At 40.7% G+C, this 24,812-nt stretch overlaps 3 protein-coding genes across 3 annotated transcripts in view; 2 read left to right on the top strand and 1 right to left on the bottom strand.

Moving 5' to 3' along the window:
• The first annotated feature begins 7,347 nt into the window (after positions 1-7,347).
• LOC137291083 (uncharacterized) lies at positions 7,348-7,923 on the top strand. The gene has a single exon (XM_067822399.1). The coding sequence runs from the start codon at positions 7,348-7,350 to the stop codon at positions 7,921-7,923; it is 576 nt and encodes a 191-aa protein (XP_067678500.1).
• Positions 7,924-16,011: 8,088 nt separating this feature from the next.
• On the bottom strand, positions 16,012-17,745 carry LOC137291007 (uncharacterized). The gene is made up of 3 exons (XM_067822287.1): positions 17,358-17,745; positions 17,056-17,233; positions 16,012-16,864 (listed from the first exon to the last, which is right to left on the bottom strand). Exons 1-3 carry the CDS (start codon positions 17,743-17,745, stop codon positions 16,012-16,014), a joined length of 1,419 nt encoding a protein of 472 aa, XP_067678388.1.
• Positions 17,746-20,217: 2,472 nt separating this feature from the next.
• LOC137283412 (uncharacterized) overlaps positions 20,218-24,812 on the top strand; it is a 45,484-nt gene continuing 40,889 nt past the window's right edge. The window contains exon 1 of the mRNA XM_067814924.1: positions 20,218-20,486. The gene's annotated coding sequence lies outside the window, so the exon portion shown is untranslated. The remainder of the gene's footprint in view (positions 20,487-24,812) is intronic.

Raw genomic sequence — 24,812 nt, 5'->3', positions numbered from 1 at the left:
AGAAGTCATGGTGGTTCAATTGGAGATCGAGCACGTGGAGAAGGTCTTCGCTGATCTGATAGCGATGGCGTGACCTCCATGTCCAGAGGTTCAAAAGTGTTGTGAACCTCTACAGGAACAGTTAAAGGAAGAGGTTTCTTTCTTTTTGAATTGTTTCTGTTGTTTGTTCGTAACACGTTTAGGTTTGTTTACCGATGCTGGCTGTACTTCAGGGTCTGAAAGAACTTCAGGTGCTGGCGATGTAGTGGTGGTTAATGGTGTGGGAGACATTGCTGGCAGCATATTGTCAGCTTCAGTGTCTGAGTGGCAGCACCATTTCTGGCACCGGAAACACTGTACGAAACAGTTTGGTCATCTCAGACCCAGGTGATCGCAGTTTGACAGCCCTGATCAACCTTTGTACAAGGAGTTGAAAGAACTACTCTGTACGTTTTTGCAGACGACATATGACTTGTAATTGGTAAAAGTTTCTTTGCTTCATTGAAGGATATATTGTTGGTGTGTTTCAATTTCAAAATGTGTGCTTGTCTTTCATATGCTGGACAATATTTGGAAAATCACATATGGTTACCATTGCAGTTCGCACATTTGATTTCATGTGTGCAGTTGACATTTTCATGTTTCCCACTACAACGGGAGCAAATTGGGGAGCTGTGACATGACTTAGCTCCATGTCCAAACTGTTGACATTTGAAACATCGAAGCGGATTGGGAATATACACTTCCACTTCAATGTTAAAATATCCAGCTTTTATTGATTTTGGTAAGGACGTGAGACAGAAAGTAAACAAGTATGTATTCGTCCCAATGATATCATCACCTAGTTTCCTTGAGAATCTCTTGACAGAGGTGACACCCTGGGACTTCAGTTCAGTAGCAATTTCGCCTACTGACATGTCAGCAAGACATTTTGCCCGATTACGTATGATGCCTCTGCACGAATTAAAGAGTTTTATGAACGGAAACAGTAATCCCAGTATTCGCAAACTGGAGAGCTGCGAGCAAATCAACAGTTTGCTGTCTCTTTGCACATTCAACTAACAGAGAACCTGTCCTGAGACGTGTTACATTTCTCACTTCACCACATATTCCAGCAATTGATATGGCAAAGGGGTTAAGCTTCAAGGGTTGTCCATCAATTCCGTCCACAACTAAAAAGCGTGACCAGGATTCACTACTGACTGCAGTAGAGGAATCATCAGAAGATGATAAACCATCTCTTTCAACATGTCGCCTTTTTTATTTTGATCGAGAACCGAGAATCGAGAAGAAAGGATATTCGACAACCTTGCTCCCCACCCACCATGGAGTGTCAACAAGGACGGTTTCGAAGTGGAAACCGACTCCAAACCACCAGGGTTACAGGGTTGTCATACTCTAGCAGTACAGACACAGGTAGCTAAAATTGTCAAACAGAAGAAAAGTCAGGCTGGTTCCGCCCATGGCTATTATCTGAAAACACATAGAACCCTGAGGTCAGTATTGCCAGATTGCCCATGAGCCACCGCCTTCTGGCATAGGACTCTAGGCATAGTAACAATTTTCAAACGTGAGAGTATCACAAAAATGTTTCGTGGAAAAGATACACATATATACATAATTCACATTGAGGTTGACCATGCACAGGGCATGACATGACCAGCCGATTGGTAGAACAGGGCCATTTCTGCCTCCCGTCCAGGTGAAGTCAGGGCCAAAGTGGTGTTGAGAAATAGGTACACGGTTGCAGGCACCTATTGCCCTCAACCACCAGGATCCCTTCCTCCACCGACACAGGGTTGCAACCCACGGCCAACGGGTTGGTTGGGCAAAGTGAGGCGACCCCCCACTATATCAGCTTTGCCACGTGAAGGCTGTCAATCAATCAGGTTTTATTCCAAAGACCACTCACCGTGTTACATGGATGTACAAATATAATGTAATGTGGCTGTACTCATTTACAATGTATTGTGGGGATAACAGGAATATTTCTAGATGAAGGTGGAGAGTATGCATGATATAAACTTGGCTATTTTGCTGATATATGACATGCGAGTAGGGAAATATTAATAAGCAAAGAGCCACATCGGTGGCAAAGTGGCTTTTTGGCTCCCATACATGGCTCTCTGACGTCACTAATGTCCTAATGTCAACAGTGTATTGAATAACTATTGTCCTAATGTCAACAGTGTATTGAATAGCTATTGTATTTAATCCACCTGTGTCAATAAGCTGTTGAAAGTGGAATTGAATAGCTATTGTATTCAATCCAACTGTGTCAATACAAAACAGTGGCTCGAACAGGTATTGCATTCAACCCACCTGTGGCAATCGTGTGGAAAACCCAACTTTGAATGGGTGTATGATGGGTATTGCATTCAATCCACCTGCATCAACAGTGGCTCAAATAGGTATTGCATTCAACCCACCTGTGGCAATCGTGTGGAAAACCCAACTTTGAATGGGCGTATGATGGGTATTGCATTCAATCCACCTGCATCAACAGTGGCTCGAATAGGCATTGTATTGAACCCACCTGTGTCAATATAATTATAAGGCGTGGAAAAACACAACTGAATGGGTATTTGAATTCTGGTGCAGCTGTATCAATAGAGATTTTGTAATCAAATTGAATGGGTATTGTTCGCTGGTGCCGCTCTATAGTTCAGTCTCAGTGTGAAATGGGTAACTGTTGTCCTGCTTACACCTGCACCAGTAGTGTATTGAAATCAAGTGAATTGCGCAGTTCTACACCCGCTATAAAACATACAGAGTTCTCTTCTCTACCCCACTAAGCACCATCACTTGCTCGTGTCACACTTTGGTCAAAGCTTGTCTTCTTTCTGAAAACTGACTTGGAACTGTGGATATTTCGAAACTGCATCATCATTTTTCCCTGATTGAAGCTAATTCTTTTCTTCTTCTTCTTCTACGCATCAATATCACTTTCATGCGCAATCGTATTCATAACAAATTGATTTCTATTGTTACAGGTTATTTCCACCCATCTTCATTGTTTGCTAGACCATATTATTGAACATGTCTTCACAAAACCTTTATACACATGCGAGTTTAGTCGAAAAAAACTACACTCTCAAAAATTCACTTGTCAGACATCAGAAAAACTGTGGACCTTCTTCTTCTTCTTTCACTTGTGAACTTTGTTCCAGTGTTTTCTTGTGCAAGGGTACATTGCTAAGACATGTAAAGAGTCATCACAGTTCATCACCGAGTACAATTTTTTCTTGTCACTCATGTTCAAATACTTTTTCTTCTGCAAAAGCCTTTGCTAATCATAAAGGACAAGTCCAGTTTCATAATAAGCAAAGTGGTGCAGGGGCAAGTGCAGAATAAAAATACGAAATGCTCCAAACAAGCATTGAATGGGAATGGACGAGAATTTGATTTGTGCCCCAGGGTGATGAAGGAAACGATCCCTACTTTTATTTTGTGAAAATTCAACCTCAAATCATTGAACATTTAAAATCTTAACTTGAAACTAAAAGATCCATCAAGTGGGCACTTTGTACTCAATTTCGATTTAGTAAAACCAATGCCGATGGTTTGAGTTCCTTCACTGAACCTTACTTTAGAACCAAAATGTCTCCAGCGACAGGTGCTGATGATTTGGATGAGTTGTACACCAAAGCCATCAATACCATCATGGAACTGATGGATAACTATGAAGGGGAAAGCTCAAATTTGAATTTTGAAAAGGTATTGAGCGTGAAATTGTCTGTGGTCAAATGTCAACCTTTTCGCGGTAGTTCATACCTCCCCTCCCTCCGTCATTGAAGAAAAGGCGCTGTCTGATAAACATTAGGAACGTGGATGATGGCATGTGCTTTGCGTACTGTGTTTTGGCTCACTTGTTCCCTGTTCAACCAGATTTGGTGAGGGAACAAGTGAGTCATTACTGGGATAAATTACAAGAGATGAATTTGAACGGTTGTGAATTTCCTATGAGTCTCAGGCAAATTTCAAAATTTGAACAAGCAAACAATCTCAGTATTAACGTGTATGGTGTAGATGAAAGGGAAAATCAAGAACCCGTTGAGAACTGGTTCCAGTATGATCCATTTACCCAAAGAGCGACACACTGACCTGCTACTGCTAACTCAAGAAGTAGAGGAGGAAGATGAATCTCCACTCTTTCACTATGTTTTGATCTCAAGTTTGTCAGCTTGGTAACCATAAATACATTTGTAGAAAATGTTTGTGGACATTTAGCTCAGAAGATGTTTAGGAAAAGCATGTTCCCTACTGTTACGAAAAAGCACAGCATATCAAAATGCCTAAACCAGATCAAGCTTTTCGAGCTTTTGGACTGGGTCAATATCCTAGGATGAATAAAGTCCCCTTTGTCATCTATGCTGATTTTGAATCCGCCTTGGCTCCTTTAGGACATAACGAGAGAGAAGGGAAAACTCAACACGTTCAAAAGCACATTTCTTGTGGTTACAGTTATCAAATTGTGTGCAGGGAAATGCGGCCCAACATTTCATGACATTTTAGAGGATTACGACTACCTCATGGACATAATAAACCACCCTATTCCCATGAAAATGAGCCCCCATGATAAGTTAGTGATAGATTTGGAAACCCATTGCTATCTTTGGGGAAAGGAAGTACAACCCCAACAGAGACATACTGATTATGACCATTTGACAGGTAGAGTCAGAGGTCTTTGTCACAATCATTGTAATGTCAACTACAAACAATCCTCATTTGTGAATGTTATTTGCCACAATGCCTCAAGGTATGACAACCATTTGATTCTTCAAGCAGCAGAAGTATTTGGTTAAAATTGATCAATTGCGTTTTTCAAAATTTGAATACCAGCCTGCAAACGCTGGCAAACAATTTGAGGAAAAAAGGACAAGAGGAATTTGTCTGTGTGGCAAAGAACTATCCTCAACATGTGGATTTGCTGACTCGAAAATTTCCCTACTGTTATGAACATGTAGACAGTTTTGAAAAACTGAACCAGACAGAATTTCCGAGTCGTGACGACTTTTATTCCTCTTTGTCTGAAGAGACCATTTCGGAAGAAGAGTATGCCTTTGCTCATCAAATTTGGCAGACTTTCCAAATTACGTCAGTGAGAGAGTTCATGGAACTGTACGTTGCCGTTGACACTTTGATTCTGACCGATGTGTTTGAAGCATTTCGAGACATGTGTCTCACCTACTACAGGCTCGATCCATGCCACTACTTTACTCTCCCAGGAATGGCCATGGACGCATGTCTGTTGATGACCGGAGTGAAACTTGACCTCATGACCGATCCTAACATGTATAATTTTGTCTCCAACGCAATAAGGGGTGGAGTCGCCTGTATCAATCATTGGTACGCAGTAGCCAACAACAAGCACACGTCAGATTTTGACCGTTCCAAACCTGAATCGTATCTGTTGTATTATGACATAAACAATTTGTATGGTGCAGCCATGAGTTGATTTTTACCTCGAGGTCAGTTTGAATGGATAGATGAATCAGAAATGAACGCCATTGATTGGTTGTAGCTTGACCCAGAACATGACGTAGGTTATAACGTAGAATGTGAGTTATAATACCCAACCTAATCTTCACTGTCTACCAGATTTTGCCACTTGCTCCCACTAAGGAAAGCATTCCTTTCCAAGACTTGTCACCTTATCACAGTGACTTGCTCGCAGCATTAGGTATGTTAGGGAAAAGGAATACAAAGAAGCCACATACAGGGACCATACTCTTCTCCACTCTAAAAGACAAACAGAATTATGTCGTTTACTTCGAAACTTTGCAGCAGTATTTACAGTTGGGTATGAAACTGAAAAAGGTACACAAAATTTTGAAATTTTCTCGTGCAAATGGATGAAATGAGTGAGGTGAGTGAGTGAGTGAGTTAATATTTAACGTCACATCGGCAATATCTCAGCCATATCGTGACGAGGACACTTAAATGAACACTTAAATGAAATATATGCACATTCTAAAATCTGTCAACGAAGTACCGTAAAACAACGAGAATATCACGAGTTTAATTAAAACCAGCATGGAAAGTTAAAACCAATATCACTATTTAGATAATGCAATATAAGAACAAGCTATAGATCACCAACAACAGAAGGTAGATCACCATACTAGGGACCATGGGGACCTACAGTACCTTTGCTACCTGCATGGACCCTAGCTGGATTTACATCATCCCTTCAGCTGCTGGCGAGTGTACAATATGCTAGCCAAAATTACAACAGATTTAAATTTACATCGAATGTTTTTGGACTTATGTACCCTCTCATGAGGACAATAATTTTACAATACTTCAACCCCCTTTGAGGGTACAGCTACTAACAATTCTAGTTACAAATCTAAACTACCAATAATTAAAATACATTTATTTACAGCACATACTATTCCTAATTCAATCAAGAAATCAATTTCCTTTTTAAAAAAACAATTATTAAATGAGAATTAACAGTGTTAAAAAGATCCTTAACAGTTTTGACGTTGAAACATTTATCCCTTGTGATCTAGAATTCAACACAGTCAAGCAGAATATGCTTGACCGTGACTCTCTCATCATAAGGGATACAAAACGGAGGATCCTCACCTTTTAACAAGTATACATGAGTATATCTAGTATGGCCAATACGACATCGTCTTAAAATAACCTCTTCAAATCTGGACTGACAGCCCAAGTAGATGTAACCAATATACGGTTTTATTTCATGTAATTTATTTATACCTACTTGGGTGTCCCACTTCTTCTGCATCAGATCACTGATGTAGGTTCTAATGCTTGCTTTGTAATCAGGGTATGGGATAAGAAGTGGTGTCACAGATTTGTTGCTTTTGCAGCAAGATCGGCCATTGCGTTACCGGAAATGCCTACGTGACTGGGTAACCAAAAAAAGACGATGTCGTATTGGCCAGTAGCAAGAGTATTATACAGTTCAATAATTTCAATTAAAAGTGGATGTTTGTTGTATCCCTGCTACTTGAAGAAAATATCCTCCATATTGGATTCATGACGTCATCAACACCTGGACACCTGGTGTGTGTATGTTTAGAAAATGAGTCACTCCTCTCTTTTGTATATGGAGATCTATTGTGTGAACACCTGGTGTGTCTGTATTTAGACCATGAGTCACTCCTCTCTATTGTATATGGAGATCTATTGTGTCAACACCCGATGTGTCTATATTTAGAGTATGAGTCACATGGAATTCCCCACAACTTATTTTTAGATTCATATGGGGTATATAAGGTCCCCCAAACAGCCCTCCAGATCATTCCGACTTCACTTGCCAAAGAGAACGTAACCTCTCCAGTCTATGTTCTTGACTCTACTGATTCTGGTAGCTGTTTACTTTGAAGACAGAAAATGGAAACGGTTCACCGGGAGATACTAAGGAAGAATTATTCTGACCTTGTGCAGGCTATACAGCGTGTACTAGAGGTGGTCGACAAACTCGTGCAGTTTAACGTCCTTACCTGCCTCATGAAAGCGGAGATTATGGAGAAACTGTCCTTTGACCGGGCCAGAGAGTTACTCAACATGTTACCTAGACGAGGGCCTCAAGCATACACCCTGTTTTGCAAAGCCCTAGAGGAATGCGGGGAGGTACAGGCCCTAACATTACTGGGACTTGAGACAGATCAGGAGATGACTGAACTACAGGATCCCAGATGCCATTTACATCTAGGTGACAATGTGTATGTGACAGCCAAGACATGGGGCGAGGTTTTGAGCATACATGTGAGAAAGTATGAAGTGTACCCGAGTGGCATGGCCTACCCAACCAAGAGGGGTATTGTATTGAGTTTGAAACACTGGATGGAACTCCCTGGAGCTATTCGATCCATTGAGGAGGCTGTCAAGGAAGGGAAACCTAACTCCCAATGGCATTTGGGAGCTAATGTGTTTGTTACCATGGATAGTACGGGGATAGAGATTTGACAGTGTTGTTGGGATAACTCTATGCAGTCTATGGTTCCTCGTGCCAAAGGTATTCTGCTGTCCATGGATCAATGGAAGAAACTAGGTTGTTGTGTGGAAGTGATGGCAGACTTTGTACCCGAACTGAAGAACATGGTTCCCTGTATGGCACAAGAGGATCATCAGAACCAGATGGGATATCTCATGTGCTCTTTTTGCAACCCTTCTGGATATGACATGTGGAGTAACTGACTATTTTTCTACGGATTGAAATCACCCTTCAGCAATTTTCATCCATCTGTGTTTACCTTGGATGGTATTACATTTAATTGTGTTGAGCAGTGTTACATGTACTCTAAAGGAATGTACTTTGGAGATTTGGACAGTGCAAAGTCTATACTACAGGACACTTCACCAGCAAAGCAAAAACGTCTTGGGAGATGTGTGAAAGGCTTTACTCAGAAAGCGTGGGACACTGTCAGTCTTGATGTTATGACAAAGGCTGTCATGGCTAAATTCTCTCAGAACAGTGACTTGAAACATGTGTTGATTCAATCCTATCCTAAGCCCTTAGCTGAAGCTAGCCCCTTTGATAAACGATGGGGAATAGGAATTGATGCATCCCATCCAGATATTGACAAACCCTGGAAATGGCCAGGGGAAAACTTGTTGGGAAAAATGTTAATGTACATCCGTAAAAAGGTGGTGTAAATATTGTCCTTGCTGTAAATAAAATATTGTATTGTATGTTTGTCTTGGGTTTTGCTTAAATAGCATGATAAATGTGAGTCATGTTTAGTTGTGCTTGAGATGGCACCTTGGGAAGACTACTTGAACAGGATCTATTATGATCCAGAACATCCTGGTAGTTATGCTGGACCCCAGAAGTTATACGACGCTGTCAAAGCTGAGGGTCATTTTAAAATTGGTCTACATCGAATCCAGAAATGGTTGAAAGGTCAGGAGAACTATGCGATGACTCATCAAGTCAGAAGAAAGTTTCCACGAAACAAGTATATAGTGGAAGGTGTAGACAGTCACTGGCAGTCTGATCTCATGGACATGGTATCACTGGCAAAGTACAATGATGGGGTCAAATACCTCTTGGTCATCATAGATCTGTTTTCACGTTACTTGTGGGTAATTCCACTCCTGTCTACAAAAGGTCAAGATGTGGTGAAAGCGTTAACCAACTTATGGAAAACCAAAACACAAAAACCAAAACTTTTTCAATCGGACATGGGCACAGAATTTAAAAATCGATGGGTAAAAGCTTTTTTGAAAAAGCATAATGTAAGTCAACTGTTTACACTGAATGAAACCAAAGCCCCTTATGCTGAGAGAGTGATTAAAACCATTAGAATGAGACTGTATCGTTACATGTTGAAACGCTTTAAACACAGATATGTGGATATCTTACAAGATGTAGTCAAGAGTTACAACCACACCAAACACAGAATGTTAGGACAGTCGCCTGCTAGTGTAACTCATAAAAATGAAGATGAAGTGCGACTCTCTCAATATTTAATTCAACCCCGGACATTTAAACCCAGTAAAAAGAAGTTCACCTTCAAGGTGGGGGATAAGGTCAGAGTGAGTCATCTTAGGAGACCATTTGACAGAGAATACCAGGAGAAATGGTCTGGTGAAATCTTTACAGTCATCAGGAGATATTGGTCACAAGACAATGACATGTACAAGTTGAAAGATTGGGGTGGTGATCCTATTGAAGGTGCGTTTTATTCATCAGAGCTACAAGCCGTGATAGAGAACCCAGATCAGGAGTGTAGAATTCAAGACATTGTCAAAACACGGACCAGAAATAAACGGAAAGAAGTCTTAGTGAAATGGCTTCATTGGTCGAAAAAATACAATTCTTGGATACCAGAAGCAGATGTGAAACAGTATAAAAGCACAATGTAAACTCTTTTCAACGTCATTTATGATGGAAGAGACAGTAGAGACACAACCTCTCTCACGCAGCAGGTCTGGTGAAAGTTGGACTTTGCTAGGTCGAAAAGTGGCCAAAACAGAAACAATGTTTTTCTCTCAAATCATCATAATTTACATTGTGGTGATTACGTGTATTGTCAATTTGTCACTAGACAAAGGAAACTCCAATTTGTGGACAGCTCTCCTCAGTTCCAGTCTAGGATACCTGTTACCAAATCCAAAGATTAAATCTCAACATGGATAAATTCATTACCTTCAGAAGTACAGACAGTGAACGCCTGTATCCCAGTAACAAACCTTATAACTTCAGAGAAGATTTGAATGATTCTTTACATCTTGACCAAAGATGGAGAATAGGACCGACAGAAATATCTATATTGTCCTGGGAGATGTGCAGACTGTGGATGTCTATATAAATGACCATGAGGGTAATCCAGCTTCATTTATCCGCGGTCCAGTGACAGTGACATTTCACCTCAAGCTGCTCCCGTTTTGGTATTCATCATGAATAATCCACGATACAAACTCTTCGTACCCGATGCCGAAAAATGGACCCGATTTTACATGCTACAGGCTGAAGGGAAAGGAGGTCCTTATCACTCCATTATGCGTGGAGGAGAAAAATCTGCCATGATGTCAGTGGATCGTTTTTTAGAACTGTACGATCCAGAGTGGAAGAAGGAAAAACCAAAAGAAACCTCAGAACAACAACCTAAAATTAATTTCCTCACCCCTACTCAACAAGCAGTCGTACAGGCTGAGGCTCGTATACAGATGCAGAAGAAACCTATAAAAAGGCAAACTAAAGGTGGAAAAATCAGTTCCTCACAGAAGCGCAAGCCGTGCACATCTAAACGAAGTGGCTCTGGTGATAACTTGGATATACCCACCAAAAGCAGGAAGAAATAATGGCTTCATATACAGAGAGTGTATCCGTTGAGGCTAACGCTGATGAATTTAACCTCTTTACTATACCTCCTACCTATGCGTCAGTGAATAAACAGTATTATATGACCTACAGACCGACGTCTCAAATTACAACCGATTCCAGTCCCATTGAATTTAACACCTCAGGACAAGGGGTAGATTACATTGACTTGAAGAGAACTCAATTACATGTACAGGCCAAGATACTCAAAGCAGATGGAACAGACATTACAACAGACAAAAAAGTAAGACCAGTCAATTTATGGCTTCAAAGCCTGTTCTCTCAAGGGGATTTGTCTCTCAATGGAAAACTCATTACGAGTTCGACCAATCTATATTCCTACAAGAGTTATATCAAGGTTCTTGAACAAAACCACAGCATCGAAACAATCTCTACTACAATCTCAACTCTATTACAAAGACAGTGCAGATTCTATGGATGAATCTGATCCTAATTCAACCAACGGGGGTCTTTTTCTAAGATATGAATACACTCGTAATGGAACCGTGGATATGTGTGATCCTCTTTATGAAGATCTGATGGATTCAAAACGTTACTTGATTAATGGCGTGGATTTACAAATACGAATGTTCCGCACCCCTCCTGCATTTAATCTCATGTGTGCAGAAGACTCATCCAGTTACAAGGTGAAAATACAAGATATCTATTTGCGAATGTGTAAGATTAGGCCCAGCTCAGCCATCACCACCAGTCATGCCAAAGTTCTCTCTCATCACACAGCAAAGTATCCTTTCACCAAGAGTGACATCAAAACTGTATCGTTACCGAAAGGACAGCTGAACTACACAGTGGATACTTTGTTTCAAAACAAGGTCCCCAACAAAATTGTAGTAGCATTGGCATCTTCTGAAGCCGTCAATGGCAGTTACACCAAGTCACCCTTTAATTTTCAAATGTATGATCTCAGTTCTATTGTTCTTTATGTGGATGGAGAATCACTGCCCGGGGAAGTCCTACGGGGTAACTAAGAAACAGTACATCACAGCTTATAATGCTTTGTTCGAAGGAAGAGCATGCATAGGTTTGGATATTGAAAGGGGCGACTTTAAGGGCGGTTATGCTCTGTACCAGTTTTGTCTTGAACCCTATCATTTGAAAGATGACTACTTGGATCTGATAAAAAGAGGAAACCTAAGGCTTAACCTCCAGTTTAGCAAGGCATTACCTGAGACAACAAATCTGATTCTCTATTCCGAGGACAATCTCATGCTGACTGTGGATAACGCGAGGAATATATTGTACTCTACACCATGAATACACTACAACTGATGTGTGCCCTCAATACGAATGGAATCACAAAACAGTTTCATGTGACAATAGGTGCAGCAGACCAACTTCCTAAGAGAATCATCTCGTACCCTCAAGGTTTTATCATCAATACCCAAGATTCAACACAAGGAGGCCAGCATTGGATCGCTATTTGGTTACATTCACCAAATTATGGAGAATTCTTTGACAGCTTTGGAAAAAGACCCAGTTACTATCGAAGAGAATTTCAAGACTTTTTATGTAAAAATGTATCACGTTATCAGTACAATACCAAAGTACTTCAAAGCAGTGACAGCTCTACCTGTGGACTCTATTGTGTTTACTACATTATCATGAAATGTAGAGGATATGTGTTGCATGACATTCAAAGTAGTTTCAATATAAATGCAAAGGTCAATGATGAAATGATGTATGGCTATGCCTCTCAGTATTTTAATGCATGTATGTAAAACTGTCCATACTATCTAGATTTAGCACGTGTTTATAGTGATGAGACAATGTACCTGGAAATAAACATAAAAAAACACTGTAATTCCGCTAGCCCACAGAAGTCCCCAATCGGAGAAGGACGGTTGGGAGGTATGGCACTGTGTTCTGTTATTATTGATATCAACAAACAAACAAACAAGGTATACATTTTCATTGTTTAATGACCCCGTTTCACACAGATGTAGCACTACAGGTTAGGGGTCAACCCATAGTCTACTTTACAACCATATTTTACAATGTAATCCATTTGAAAGGCTTCTTTTTTTTCTTCTGTCGAGTATGAGCTGGTATCCCAGGAGGTTTTGAGGTCATTTCTGGTGTTTTGGATTTCATGTCCACTTCCAGTCGTTTTCTGTTGCCTACAAGACCTTGAGGCACATGTATCTCTTTTAAGGCCTGATAGAATTCAGTCAGGCCCTTGGGTTGAAAACGTTTATACAGATACTGGGAGTCCTTGAGTAAGTCTGCAATATGACTCCCTTCAATGACTTGACCCTTGTAGATGAGGACACCTTTCTCATCCCATGATAGTCTATGTTCAGGGTCACTCTGAATATGTCTCAATAAAGCAGCACCTCTCTGTCTGTAAGGTTTGGGGAGCACACTCAGAATCAAACTGGTATCCATGGGTTCTGACTCATCAATGGTGGTATGATGATTCACATCTGAGGAGGGCGCATTCATTGTCCCACCACTCATTGGATTCATGTGATATTTCAAGAGCCGTTTATATTTATCCATTGGAATGAGCACCTGTTTTTGGATATGCTCCATTACAAAGTCTTCAATAAAGGCCCAACAACCTTCAACACTAAACTAATGACAGCCACACTTTTTGGCAATAATTGTTTTTTCTTTGTCTTAGATACGGTTTTATCACCGAGAAAACGAAGCACTTTTCGGTGTTTTTTCAGTACAGTCCACTGCTTCTTCGACAGGCGAACATCAGAATTTAACAGATTATAAATAATCTCCACCAAAACTTTTAATTGGTCATCAGTCACGCTTTGCAACAGCAACTTCTTTTGAACAGGAGATGTACTCGCTTGCAAAAACCGTAAGAAATATCCGTTCTGTCTGAGTGTCTTAGACATAATGGCATTTCATTCAGTGTTCAGCACAATTTATAAGCACAACAGTTTTGATCACTGGTGACTCACTGCTGAATGCACATGACAAACAAATGTCACTGATATTTATAGGCTCCTCCAACTGAGTCATGTGTGGTAGTGACTGCCATTCACAATATAGTCCATGGGTACCATACTCCTACCTCTCCATGTGAGGGTCAGTGTGTATCCTGCAGTTATTAACAACACAAGTATACACCATAGGCAGATAATAATACGTTTCAGTACAGGGGGTAGTTCTACTTTGGTTGTTGCAGGAATATTCAGAGACACACGGCAGTCCTCAGCTTGAGACTCCATGTCTACAAATGATAAGGTCTCTCCTAATGTCGACTGTTTATACTCTTGGCACATACACAATGGGATCTTCCCCTGGAAAAATGTTGGTTCTGAGTCTCAGTTTATCTTCTGCACGTGGAGACATGTCCAACACCAGATAGCCATAGGGTTGTTTCATAGCATCTGTGTAAGCTTCCACGAGAATCCCTGCATGTCCAGGAAATAACTGTTTTCCAAGGGTCATCATTTGTGATGTATCACGCACATTCTTGAACAAGACCAGGTACCACGTGTTCAGGGCTATGGTTCGTGCAGTTTTGCCTTGTCCATACAAGTTCTGAGTTATAAATACAACACTCAGACGTCGATGATGACAGCCTTGTGTAAACAACAGTTCCATGTCGTGAGAACTTAATACGTGATGTAAAAGATCATCCAGGATAATGAGCCCATGTTGTCCATCAGAGGAAAACTGTTCAATGTCTGCTTCGGTAGGTAATCCCTGTTGGAACACAATGTTTGACACAGTTCTTTCCATATCGTCAAACAGAGATTGATAAACACCATAACAGTACAGTATTTTCTGGGGTGGGTCCTTCACATACATCCCCTTCGCACGTTGCAACAGTCTATACACCCACTGCGTCTTTCCCGCCCCTGTGGGTCCAGACACACAAATACTGGAACAGGGCTCTAAAGGTGTTAAACTCTGTGTTTCCCACCAAGGTTTAGTCGGATCAATCACAGCTTGAGGACTCCAAGTAAGGGCTGCCTTGGGTGTAGTGGGTTGAACTTCAGTCATGGCTTCCCTCTTCATTAACCAGTGCCTCTGCCCTTGAGTATCTAATTTGTGAACTTTGGATAGATGTAAGGGAAGTCTCAATAGATGTCGAGCTGAACAACCAGGTACAGGGCAGTCTTTTCTTAACCTACCCATCTTGTTTGAATTTCTTTCATTTATGAAACTAATCCTATATATAGTGTGGCTCCCTATGGCTCCCAAGTGGCTCCCAAGTGGCTCCCTATGGCTGCCAAATGGCTCCCAAGTGGCTCCCAAGTGGCTCCCAAGTGGCTCCCTGTGGCTCTTAAGTAACTCCCAAGTGGCTCCCTATGGCTGCCAAGTGGCTCCCTGTGGCTCCCAAGTGGCTCCCGAGTGGCTGCCAAGTGGCTCCCTGTGGCTCCCAAGTAACTCCCAAGTGTCTCCCTATGGCTGCCAAATGGCTCCCTGTGGCTCCCAAGTGGCTGCCAAGTGGCTCCCAAGTGGCTCCCTGTGGCTGTCAAATGGCTCCCTGTGGCTCCCTAAAGGTCATTTGGCCTTGGGACAGTAGAAATGTCCCTGCCAAGTACGAACCTCAAAACCCATAGGGCACAGTATCTAAGTTGGGTTGAATGACACGCTTGTTGTAAACCATCTGGTACTTTTTTTCTCTTCTCTATTGTAGATTTTCCGTTTCCTTTTCTCTCGTGAGATCTTGGAAGGATTGGTTACTATGACGGTTTTGTCTCTCTGGGGTGAAAGTACAATGTCCTGAATGACTTCAAAGTTGATGAGTTGCGCATTCTTGTAATTCAAAGAAAAACCACGAACTTTACACACTTGCTTCCCCTTTTTAGTTTGGTAACTATAATTCTTAGGCCCTGCAGACACAAACTCCACAATGTAGTCATTGTTGTCCAGTTCATTGGTGAGATCACCAAGATAATCACCGAGAGTTGGATGGTAATCAGTGGGTTTGGCTACATAGATCACAGAATCAGTGTCATAATACAACACTTGTTGATCCAATTTTTCTAGGACACTGTATAACTCCCATGCAGTGGTGAATATGGCTAAGAAGATGTTGGTCTTGTTGTTTTCTGGGACAAAGCTGGATTTGTGGTTATATTCCAACTGTAGAATCCTAGCTGTCAGGATGTGAAAATCTGTCACTTCTTTGGTGGGATCTGTCAACATCTGGAAGAATTTTTCTGCTTCTGTCTCATGGATGAATTCAGATTGTTTCATGTTCAAACGCTGTCCAAATTTTCCCCAGAAACTGTTCAAACATAATTTCGCCAGGGATCATAGCCCTGGGTTTTTTCTATGCGATCCTTGTCCAACTGTATACCCTCCTTCTCTCTGTAGTCTGCTATGTATTTCTCCTTGTCGTCTTCCGTTTCACACCATACCGGCCATCCACTGGCTTGTTGTTTTAATTTCAAGAAGGTGTTGATGTAATCTGTAAACAGTCCACATGATCCTGTCTCAGTGTCGGACTGAGCTGTTTCTGACCAGTGGTATACCTCATACACCTTGATCACCTGGTATCCTTTCTCAATGGCTTTCAGTTTTTCAGGTGTGCACCAAGTTCCTAGGATGGTTCTCTGTTCATCTGAATGTTCACAAGCGGTCTGTTGCTCCTTGTCAGCACAGGTAGAGCATAAAGGAAACTTAAGCTTGCCTTCAGATCGATAGGGGAGTACTGGATGATAGAGTTTTCTAGGTGGTAATACCTTCACCTTGGCAATTCCAAAATAGTGATCCAAAGACTGGAAATTCTTGTGAATGATTTGGGGGTGTCCAATAGGGTACTGGCAATATTTGTTGACCCATGGGTAGAGACTTGTAAAGTCCACGTAATGGATTTCTTCACTTTCTTTCACCTTGTAGTGAAGTGTACTGGCATTAGTCCTGCCACCGAAAAAGGAGTCACGTGGCTCTAAGCGATCCTGTATGTCCAGCGTACTGACAAAAGCCTTCATGTCTGGTTTATCCTTTAATTGTTGGTGGAACTCGTGTTCCCAAATGACAATCACTTTGTAGCCTTTCTGTTTCAACAGATGTGATTTCTTACAGGTGAGAGCATAAAGTTCTTCCACAGACTGTTTGGTCCTGGGGAGTATGGTAGATGATCTGTCGTGTGGAAAACATGTCTTACAACCATGGTAGCAACAACCATGGAATTCTAGTACTGTGTTTGTTTTGGGACAATAACCATCCACTCGGTAGTTGGTTCCAGACACTACATGTTCACCTACATTCAGGGCATGTTGTATGTCCATATTTTCTGAATGCATCATCCATTCTAACCATTGAATGGAAACCTTACTATATTGTCCATGTCCAACATACCCCTGACATGGTACTTGAGCAATAGGACTTGGAACTGTTTCTGCTTCATGGACAGTAATACCCCTCTGTTGAAGTTGTCTTTGTGAAATCCATTGACCACTCTCAAGCTTGACATTGTATGACCCATGATCGTCTTCTTTGGAGGAAGGTCTGCAAGACATCCAGTTTATGATAGTTTGTCCATCAATCAGCTTGACATGTTCATGACTTTTCGTTTTAAATATGTTCCTGCATAAAGAGGCTATAGTTATAGATTGTGCAAAGGGATCAACACCTCCCGTGATCTCTCCTTCCGTTTCCTCTCCCGTGGCCTCCATCATCAGTTGCTGAAACTTCAGACAGGCTTCTCTAAGCACAGTGACATCTGAGATACAGTACTCCTTCATTTCTTCAGAAAAGTCAAACTGCCCACGTTGTTGGCTGTACCATGACAAGAATGCATCTCTGTATTTAGCTCCCATGTAGTCCACTCCATACATGTGGGGATCTGGAAAAGCTCCAACATAATTTTGGTTCCCCTTCAAATTGAACCAATGTGGGAAGTACCCTTTCTTCACTTCTGTCAGTCCGAAAGCTTTAGGTAAGGAGGCCAATTTCATTGGAAGAAAGTTGAGACTATCTATGATTCTGATGTTCAGGCCTTTGTCAATCTGCATGTACATGATTTTAGAACCAGTGTAAATGATTTTGCTTGGATACATGGATTGATCTATCATATACTCCAAAAGAAAGTATCCATCATAGGCTTTGCTATTGTGAGCAATGGCTGTGAAGTCTTTATGATTGTCACTGAAAAGCCATCTTGAAAATTTAATGTGAGCTTCATCTCCCTTGAAAATTATCTGGCGAAATCCACAGCTTTTTTCACAAGGAGGTGTGTCAAATAGCTTGGTTTTCTTGTCCCTTGTATTACAGGCAGGACATCTAGATCCACAGTGATGACATTTGGATTCTTCATCGACCGGCTCTGTTTTGCAAGCAGGAGAGGCTGACTGTGCCACCAAGTAATTGGGAACATGCTGACATTTGCCACACCAGGATTGGTGACAATGTTGGCAAGTAGAGGACTGATGGGGACAGTTATCAGGAGGACAGGTAGGACAGGGTCCTTGCGGCGAGTAACCTTCTCCACACATCAACTGTTCATCCTGTCTACATTCAAAGTCGTAAAAGATAAATTTACTCTTGGTCTGGTCCACTTCATTAGGTTTCTGGTAACAGAGATGCTCTTGTTCTACCACTTCTTGACATCCAGGACATTTCCATTCTCCACACTGGTGTAGTTTGGGATCCCTTTCACTTCAACACAATACTTTCTTACATGTGGTGCATTTCCAGAAACTCTCACATTTAGAGGATATGTATGTGCCTTTCTTTACATTTCTTTTTCCAGCTTGGTGTCGCTGGAAACATTCGGGTGATCTACAAGTCATATGGCAATGACGACAAGTCAGTGGAGTATCTGTTTCAGGGCACTTTTGACCATGGCATACAATGCAGGTCTCAGAGCAGTAATGATGCAATTTGTTATTGTAAGGTTTCAAACACCGCTCACAAAAATAGGAGGCCGAGAAAAATCCAGTAATGCTGACAATGGCATGGAAGTGTGCTTGTGGTTTTTCGACCAGGTAGAGAAAGAGTTTGGGTTGTTCTGACTCTTGAACACCAACCCTGATAAACTTGTTCCCTCTTTCAGCGCTGACCACTAGAATCTGACATCCTAGTATTTTCTCAAAAGCCGGAATATCATTCAATTGACAAGGACGATCTGTAGGAACGTCGGCCAATCTACATAACTTCAGGGCCATCTTTTCTTGATCATGGCGTGACTTGCCTCTTAATTTTGTATAAAAATGTTTGGGACATTTTCGATACTGTAGGACCAAGTCTATCAGGGGTGTTTGAGTATGACCAGTGAGTTTCTTCCATTCATCTTGACCGATTTGGTTAGCTTTCGCCCAGCACACAGAGATGGCTCTGACCATACATAGGTCATCCTCGTTGACAATCTGCACTACAGACCGTTTCAGATGAATAGAGTTGCTTGAACCTGTGAGTTGCGTTATGGTCTTATTGGATCGACCACCTCGAGATATACGTATGATTCCTATATCCACATGAAAGGAGACATCCAAGGCCAGTTCTTCACGACTGTTTAACACTTTCTCGATGGCTTTCATTATCAGTTCTGTATTTAGATGCGACAGAGGCTGTAGTGGTATGACAATAGCCTTATTTAAGGCTTGATGGTGGATAATGACCCGCCCCATCATCAGGGGTGGCTTGCTGTAAAATTGCTTGAAACATGTCCTGAAGCTTGGTGTACAAAGTTCTGAGACTTTGACCCTGCCATTCGTCATTAAATTTGATTTCATACGTTGTACTTATGGCCCCAGTCTTGGCAAAGGTCTTGGTGTTCTTCTCTGTAAAAGTATAGGGTTGAGTTTTAGGAGACTCAGCATCAGGGAGGGGTGACCCTACACCACCATACTGGTTAATTGTACGTTGTCTTTTTGGAGGATGGAGGTCAGTTGACAGATCTGAGGGGCGCTTGGTGCAGGTCTTTTTATGTAGACGAAGTGCGGTCATTTTCCTGAATGTAGTTCCACAGAAGGAATATGGTAAACCCTTCTGTCTCTGGACCTGGTTTAATGTTGGATCAATACTGTCCAAGTGGGGACTGTCATTAGAGCTGAGGTTATATAAAGACGTCATTTCCTCCATTTCCTCATGGGTAAATTGAAGATCTTTTACTAGCTGGTCTTCAGGTGTTGTTACTGACTGATCTTCTGTCTGTCTACATAGCAAGCATATAGCCCTCATGTCTACTCGCTCATCACTGGACAACCCATTTTCTTCTGCCCACTTGATCAAGTTGTCATAATTGTCAAACGTATCTATTTTGGTCTGGAGATCCATCTGAAATAAAATAAATATTCACCCTGAATGCAGTATTGTGTCATTTTCATCCACATTGTGCTAACATACCAAATACAAATAGTATGTCATTATTATTATTCATATATACAGTTACAAATAAGACTTATTTAGAAATGTGGGCAACTGTTTGGGATAGGTAGCCGTTTTAGTTGTGTGTCCGTTTTGAGTGAGGGGCGTTTGCGCACAGGTTTGACAGAACCGTTTTGACACAGAACCGGTTTTTTAGGCTGAGACACGTGTGTACCTAAAACCGCGCGAAAATATCTTTGTTTGACTGTAAGCGTCTTTGTCTACCTACCCTGAGAGTGAGAGGGCAGAGGCGTGGGTTGTGCGACGTGTTACTCTGCGGCTTCATGGATTATAATGTACAAATGTGTGGAATATGTGTGATATGCAATATTTAGACGGGATATTCTTTCTTCCGATGGATTATTCTTTGTTTTGATGGGAGAGGACGTTGTTTGTGAGTATACCCTTCATGATTTTCATGCCGATCACGCATGTATCTTTACATTGTTTTAATGGTACCATGCATCATGATTCATGGTATGTATGAACAGATGATTATGATTCAGAGACTGGACCGCCATCTATATTTTACATTGAAATGTTTAATATCACCACACATGGTACAAGATGTGTAGACGTTAATAGAGTTTATGAACTGTATATGTAGTTCAGCAAGCTAAACGTCGTGTTCCTGCCAAGGCATACACCGACGTTTAGCGTCCCAACCCTATTTTATGAGGAGCACTTTCCCGGCGATTTTTACCGGGAAGGTTTTTGACTGCAGAAACACTGAAAAACGAAGCATCGCATGTATATTTGTACACGGATCGAAAGATCTATCCTTTAGGTACAAAATCCGATTGCTGTCTTACCTTGAAAAAATTTATTTAAAATTCAACACAATTATATTCATCACCACCCCGTATTTTCCACAGTCGGATGCGGCCATTTTGCCTCGTGACGTCACAGGGTCGTGTGTACCAGTTGGGTTTGTTAAAACTGGGATCGGCAGGCAAACGAAACAAAGCAGTTTTTGAATACTAACAATAAATGCACAAACTGGCTTGGTACTGGAGGGGAGTCAATTTTGTACAGGCTTCAAGTGGGCTAAGTTGAAATATTAATGTCCCTTTTGATGATTAATAATTAAATAATAACAAAATACCAATGTTTGCTTTTTATATTTTCCTTTTTGACTGGGTAAAGATATTGTTTAATACTGTTAAAACAACATCCTACTGTCTCACTGTTTTCCTTCCCTTTTTACACATTGACTTAATTTTGTTGTAACTGTTATGATGAAGTGTTTTTGGTAAGTATACTTTCTCTTCTTACCTGTAACTTTTTCAGAATATTTAAGATGCTGCAACATTCCAAGTCGGTTTGCACAGTGCACACACTCTTTTAAAAGACAATTCAGTCCACATGTAATGAAAATAAATTTGAAAACCTCTTGAGAGAGAATAATTCCACAAAAATAGCATCCACATGATTGAATAACAACCTATTCATGGTGTGTGATAAGTGAGTGCAAAGCTTTAATCTGACCTCTCCAAATGGCCAAATATATTTGTCCAGCACTGGTGTTGTACGAAAGATATTAAACCTATAGAATTCCACTTACATTTCTACTCCACATCTATACGTAGAAAGAATTAATGGTTATGAACCTAACAAACGATGATATTGATATTAATTTCATCTTAAATGGCAGTGTAGGTCTCTCAATTACTGAAAATCAGAATGTTTTCAAATGTGTACATATCTATATCTCTCAAACAAAACGCTTTCTTAGTTAACATCTGTTGTACATACCCTATCCTCTGTCTGTCTCTTGCGTATGTTGTAAGATTAAGATGAATTTGCAATTATCGGGAGAAGGCTTTTCTAAGTTGGATAACTTGTGCCCAATCCTTTTCTTAAAGGTCACATGCAACGTAAAACACAACTTTGCAGATTCTGGTACCTTTCGGTATGCACTTACCGAAACGAATCATAAAAATTGCCAATTCAACCTATAAAGTTGAAAAAAACGCGATGAAAAAAAAGCCCGCGAAATCGGAGTTCAAACGTTTCACTAAATTCCCCCCAGCGCTGGGGGGAAAACTGGTTTCAACAGTTGTGCTGCGCTGCGTCCATAACGCATGCGCAGTGAATAGGTTCGCGGAGCTTGAAACAGTATGCATGCCCAGCGTCTGAGGTTGTGAGCAGTAGTCTAATGTTGGTTGTGTACACAAACAAGTAAATGATCTACTCGTTACGTAAAAAAAACTTGTTGATTGTGGTAAGCAGTCTCTGTCACAGAGCTCATTGTCTGGTTTATTCACACCTATATGTCTGCCTGCCTGTCTGCTAAAGACAACATGCAGTACACAGTTTCAATCATTGACCACGTGTAATTTGAACTTAACACCTATCAGAGTATACGACATAAAGAAAATAAGTTGATTTATGACTCGCGCCCCCGCGTCCCGTCTCTGCCACATTATGTAATTAGGCACGTGTGATACACATGACATGTTTTTATGTCAGTGGGTTGCAAACAAACTACATTCACTTTTTTCGGATGACTGGATCTGACGGAAACTGGCGCAAACTCTTGTCATTTTCAAGTCCTGCTTTGTACTTGGACGAATGACAGATTCCAGCCACGCAGTAGTTTACCATCTCTACTGATGTCATTTTTGATTGGATCGAGCGCAAATTCGGAGAACATGTATTTTCAAAATCCAACATCTCTATATACATTCTTCATGGATAACGACTTGTTTTAGTGTGTATGAGTTTGTTTGACAACAGTATATGAATCCATACTGAAACGACGCATCAAGTACACAAAAAGAAGTTGTTATCCATAAAGAATCTTACTTTCTTGTGACTCGCTATACTTCTAAAATGCCCATCAAACAGATCATCTGTCTGTACACACAATGAACCCTCAGCAGATCAGCAAATGAAACAGCCAATCAGAATCCGTCGTTACACTTGAGTGCACATCCAGGTGCTAAGACTGGGCTCGGTCTCCCGAGGGCTTCGTTTCGGGGGAAGTAAGCCCAAGTACAAAATATTGCACTTTTGAATCGCGATTGTACGCTTATAATTTTGTTTATTTGTTTTTTTAAAAGCAGCAATGTATATTATATGTCATGAATAAGTGATAAATGTGTTTTAATTATGTTTGATTTTTTGGTTGCATGTGACCTTTAATGAATAAAATATATTTACGTCAAATCAATGTTGATATTTGCTCTTTGTGTAAAACTGACCAGGAACACTTGTGAATGTGAATGTGAATATGTAAAACAATTTTGGGAGAGTCTGGATGCCCACATTAATACGGAAATAACTATGGATACCAATGCAGTTCCTTTTGACTATCAAGGCCAGCATAACCTGTTGTATCACTTAATCCTACTGAGCAAAAGGCATGTTTTTTATGCCTTCTAGAGGGCAATGCCTTATCGTTTAATAAGGTTATAAATAACATCAGACAATTTTATGCCATTGAAAGGTTTATTGCATTACTTTTATTACTGTACATGAAGTGTTTTTTTTAAGTCATCACAGACTATATAGACATACTATGAATACTATTTGTGATGGTTTTGTCATGATTTAGACCTGGTTATCAGTATCATTAGGTCTTCAGACTGAAAGTCTGGAAGACATACTGTTTTTGCCCGAATATTATTAGGTCTTCAGACTGAAAGTCTGGAAGACATATTGTTTTTATCCGATTCTTATTATTAGGTCTTCAGACTGAAAGTCTGGAAGACATATTGTTATTATCCGATTCTTATTATTAGGTCTTCAGACTGAAAGTCGGAAGACATACTGTTATTATCCGAATTATTATTATTATTTGTACGAATTTTGTGCCAGCTCTCCTGACCTAACCGCTGGATGAATTTCAATGAAACTTTCAGGGATGATAGCCTATATGCTGAAAGGTATACAATGAAAAAAAAATTCCGACTTCCGGTAAGGGCAGACAACCCAAAATGTGAAAATCTTTCACCCTTAATATCTCCAAAACTATTAGAGATACATTAACCAAAATTACACATAATGTAGACAACTGAATTCCCCATCGACTTAACATGTAAAAAAAGATTTGCAGCAGAAGAAAATTAGCGCTATTTTGAAAAAACTGAAATTTTTGCCGATTTTAGCGTTTTGACAGTGCCTGTCTTTGAAAATCTTCTTCTCCAGAACGGCATATGGCACAATCATGTTTGTTACACCATTAGAAAGCCCATACCCTGGAAAGCTTAATTTGTTCAAGGCATCTTGATATCTGAAATATATAGTTTCGGAGTTATTGCCCTTCAAAGTTGGTCAAATTTTCAAAGACGCATTTTGGTAGGGTTCATTAAGATGTCATAACTCTGCGAAAACACAATGGATTTCATCGTTTATGATACCAAACTGTAGCTCATTGAATGGGGAACATCTTTGCTTCACATTATGGTTATGTAAAAATCAATACTTACGTCACAATTACAACGGAAAGAAAAATTGCCCATTTCCAGCCAAAATCAACTCAAGTTTGAACAAAATGCTCGTGTCCCGCTGTGGCAGGCAGAAATCTATTTTTAACGCCGCTATGGCACACTCAAATTCAAATTCGAGTTTCCCTTCAACTGCATTCCACTGGGCTAACAATGAATGGTCAAAGAAATACAGGAGCGTTAAGGAAATAGTCGATTGTGTTAAAGTCAGTGAGTTGAGTTTTACGCCGCACTCAGCATTATTCCAGCTAGTGATCAACAGCATGAGC

This window comes from Haliotis asinina, chromosome 1 (genome assembly GCF_037392515.1).
Source record: "Haliotis asinina isolate JCU_RB_2024 chromosome 1, JCU_Hal_asi_v2, whole genome shotgun sequence".
In the NCBI taxonomy this organism is placed as follows: domain Eukaryota; kingdom Metazoa; phylum Mollusca; class Gastropoda; order Lepetellida; family Haliotidae; genus Haliotis; species Haliotis asinina.
Note: the sequence above shows the minus strand (reverse complement) of the source record. Positions and strands in the feature narration are given on the sequence as shown.

What these genes read in the sequence shown, in the direction of transcription:
- LOC137291083 (XM_067822399.1), top strand. Translation starts at nt 7,348, where the DNA reads ATGGAAACGGTTCACCGGGAGATACTAAGGAAGAATTATTCTGACCTT.
- LOC137291007 (XM_067822287.1), bottom strand. Translation starts at nt 17,745, where the DNA reads ATGTACATGCAGATTGACAAAGGCCTGAACATCAGAATCATAGATAGT. An exon ending in GGAAGGAGAGATCACGGGAG is followed by an intron (nt 17,234 to 17,357) that starts GTGTTGATCCCT and finishes GATGTCTTGCAG; the next exon opens with ACCTTCCTCCAAAGAAGACG. An exon ending in GACATGGACAATATAGTAAG is followed by an intron (nt 16,865 to 17,055) that starts GTTTCCATTCAA and finishes TCCACACGACAG; the next exon opens with ATCATCTACCATACTCCCCA.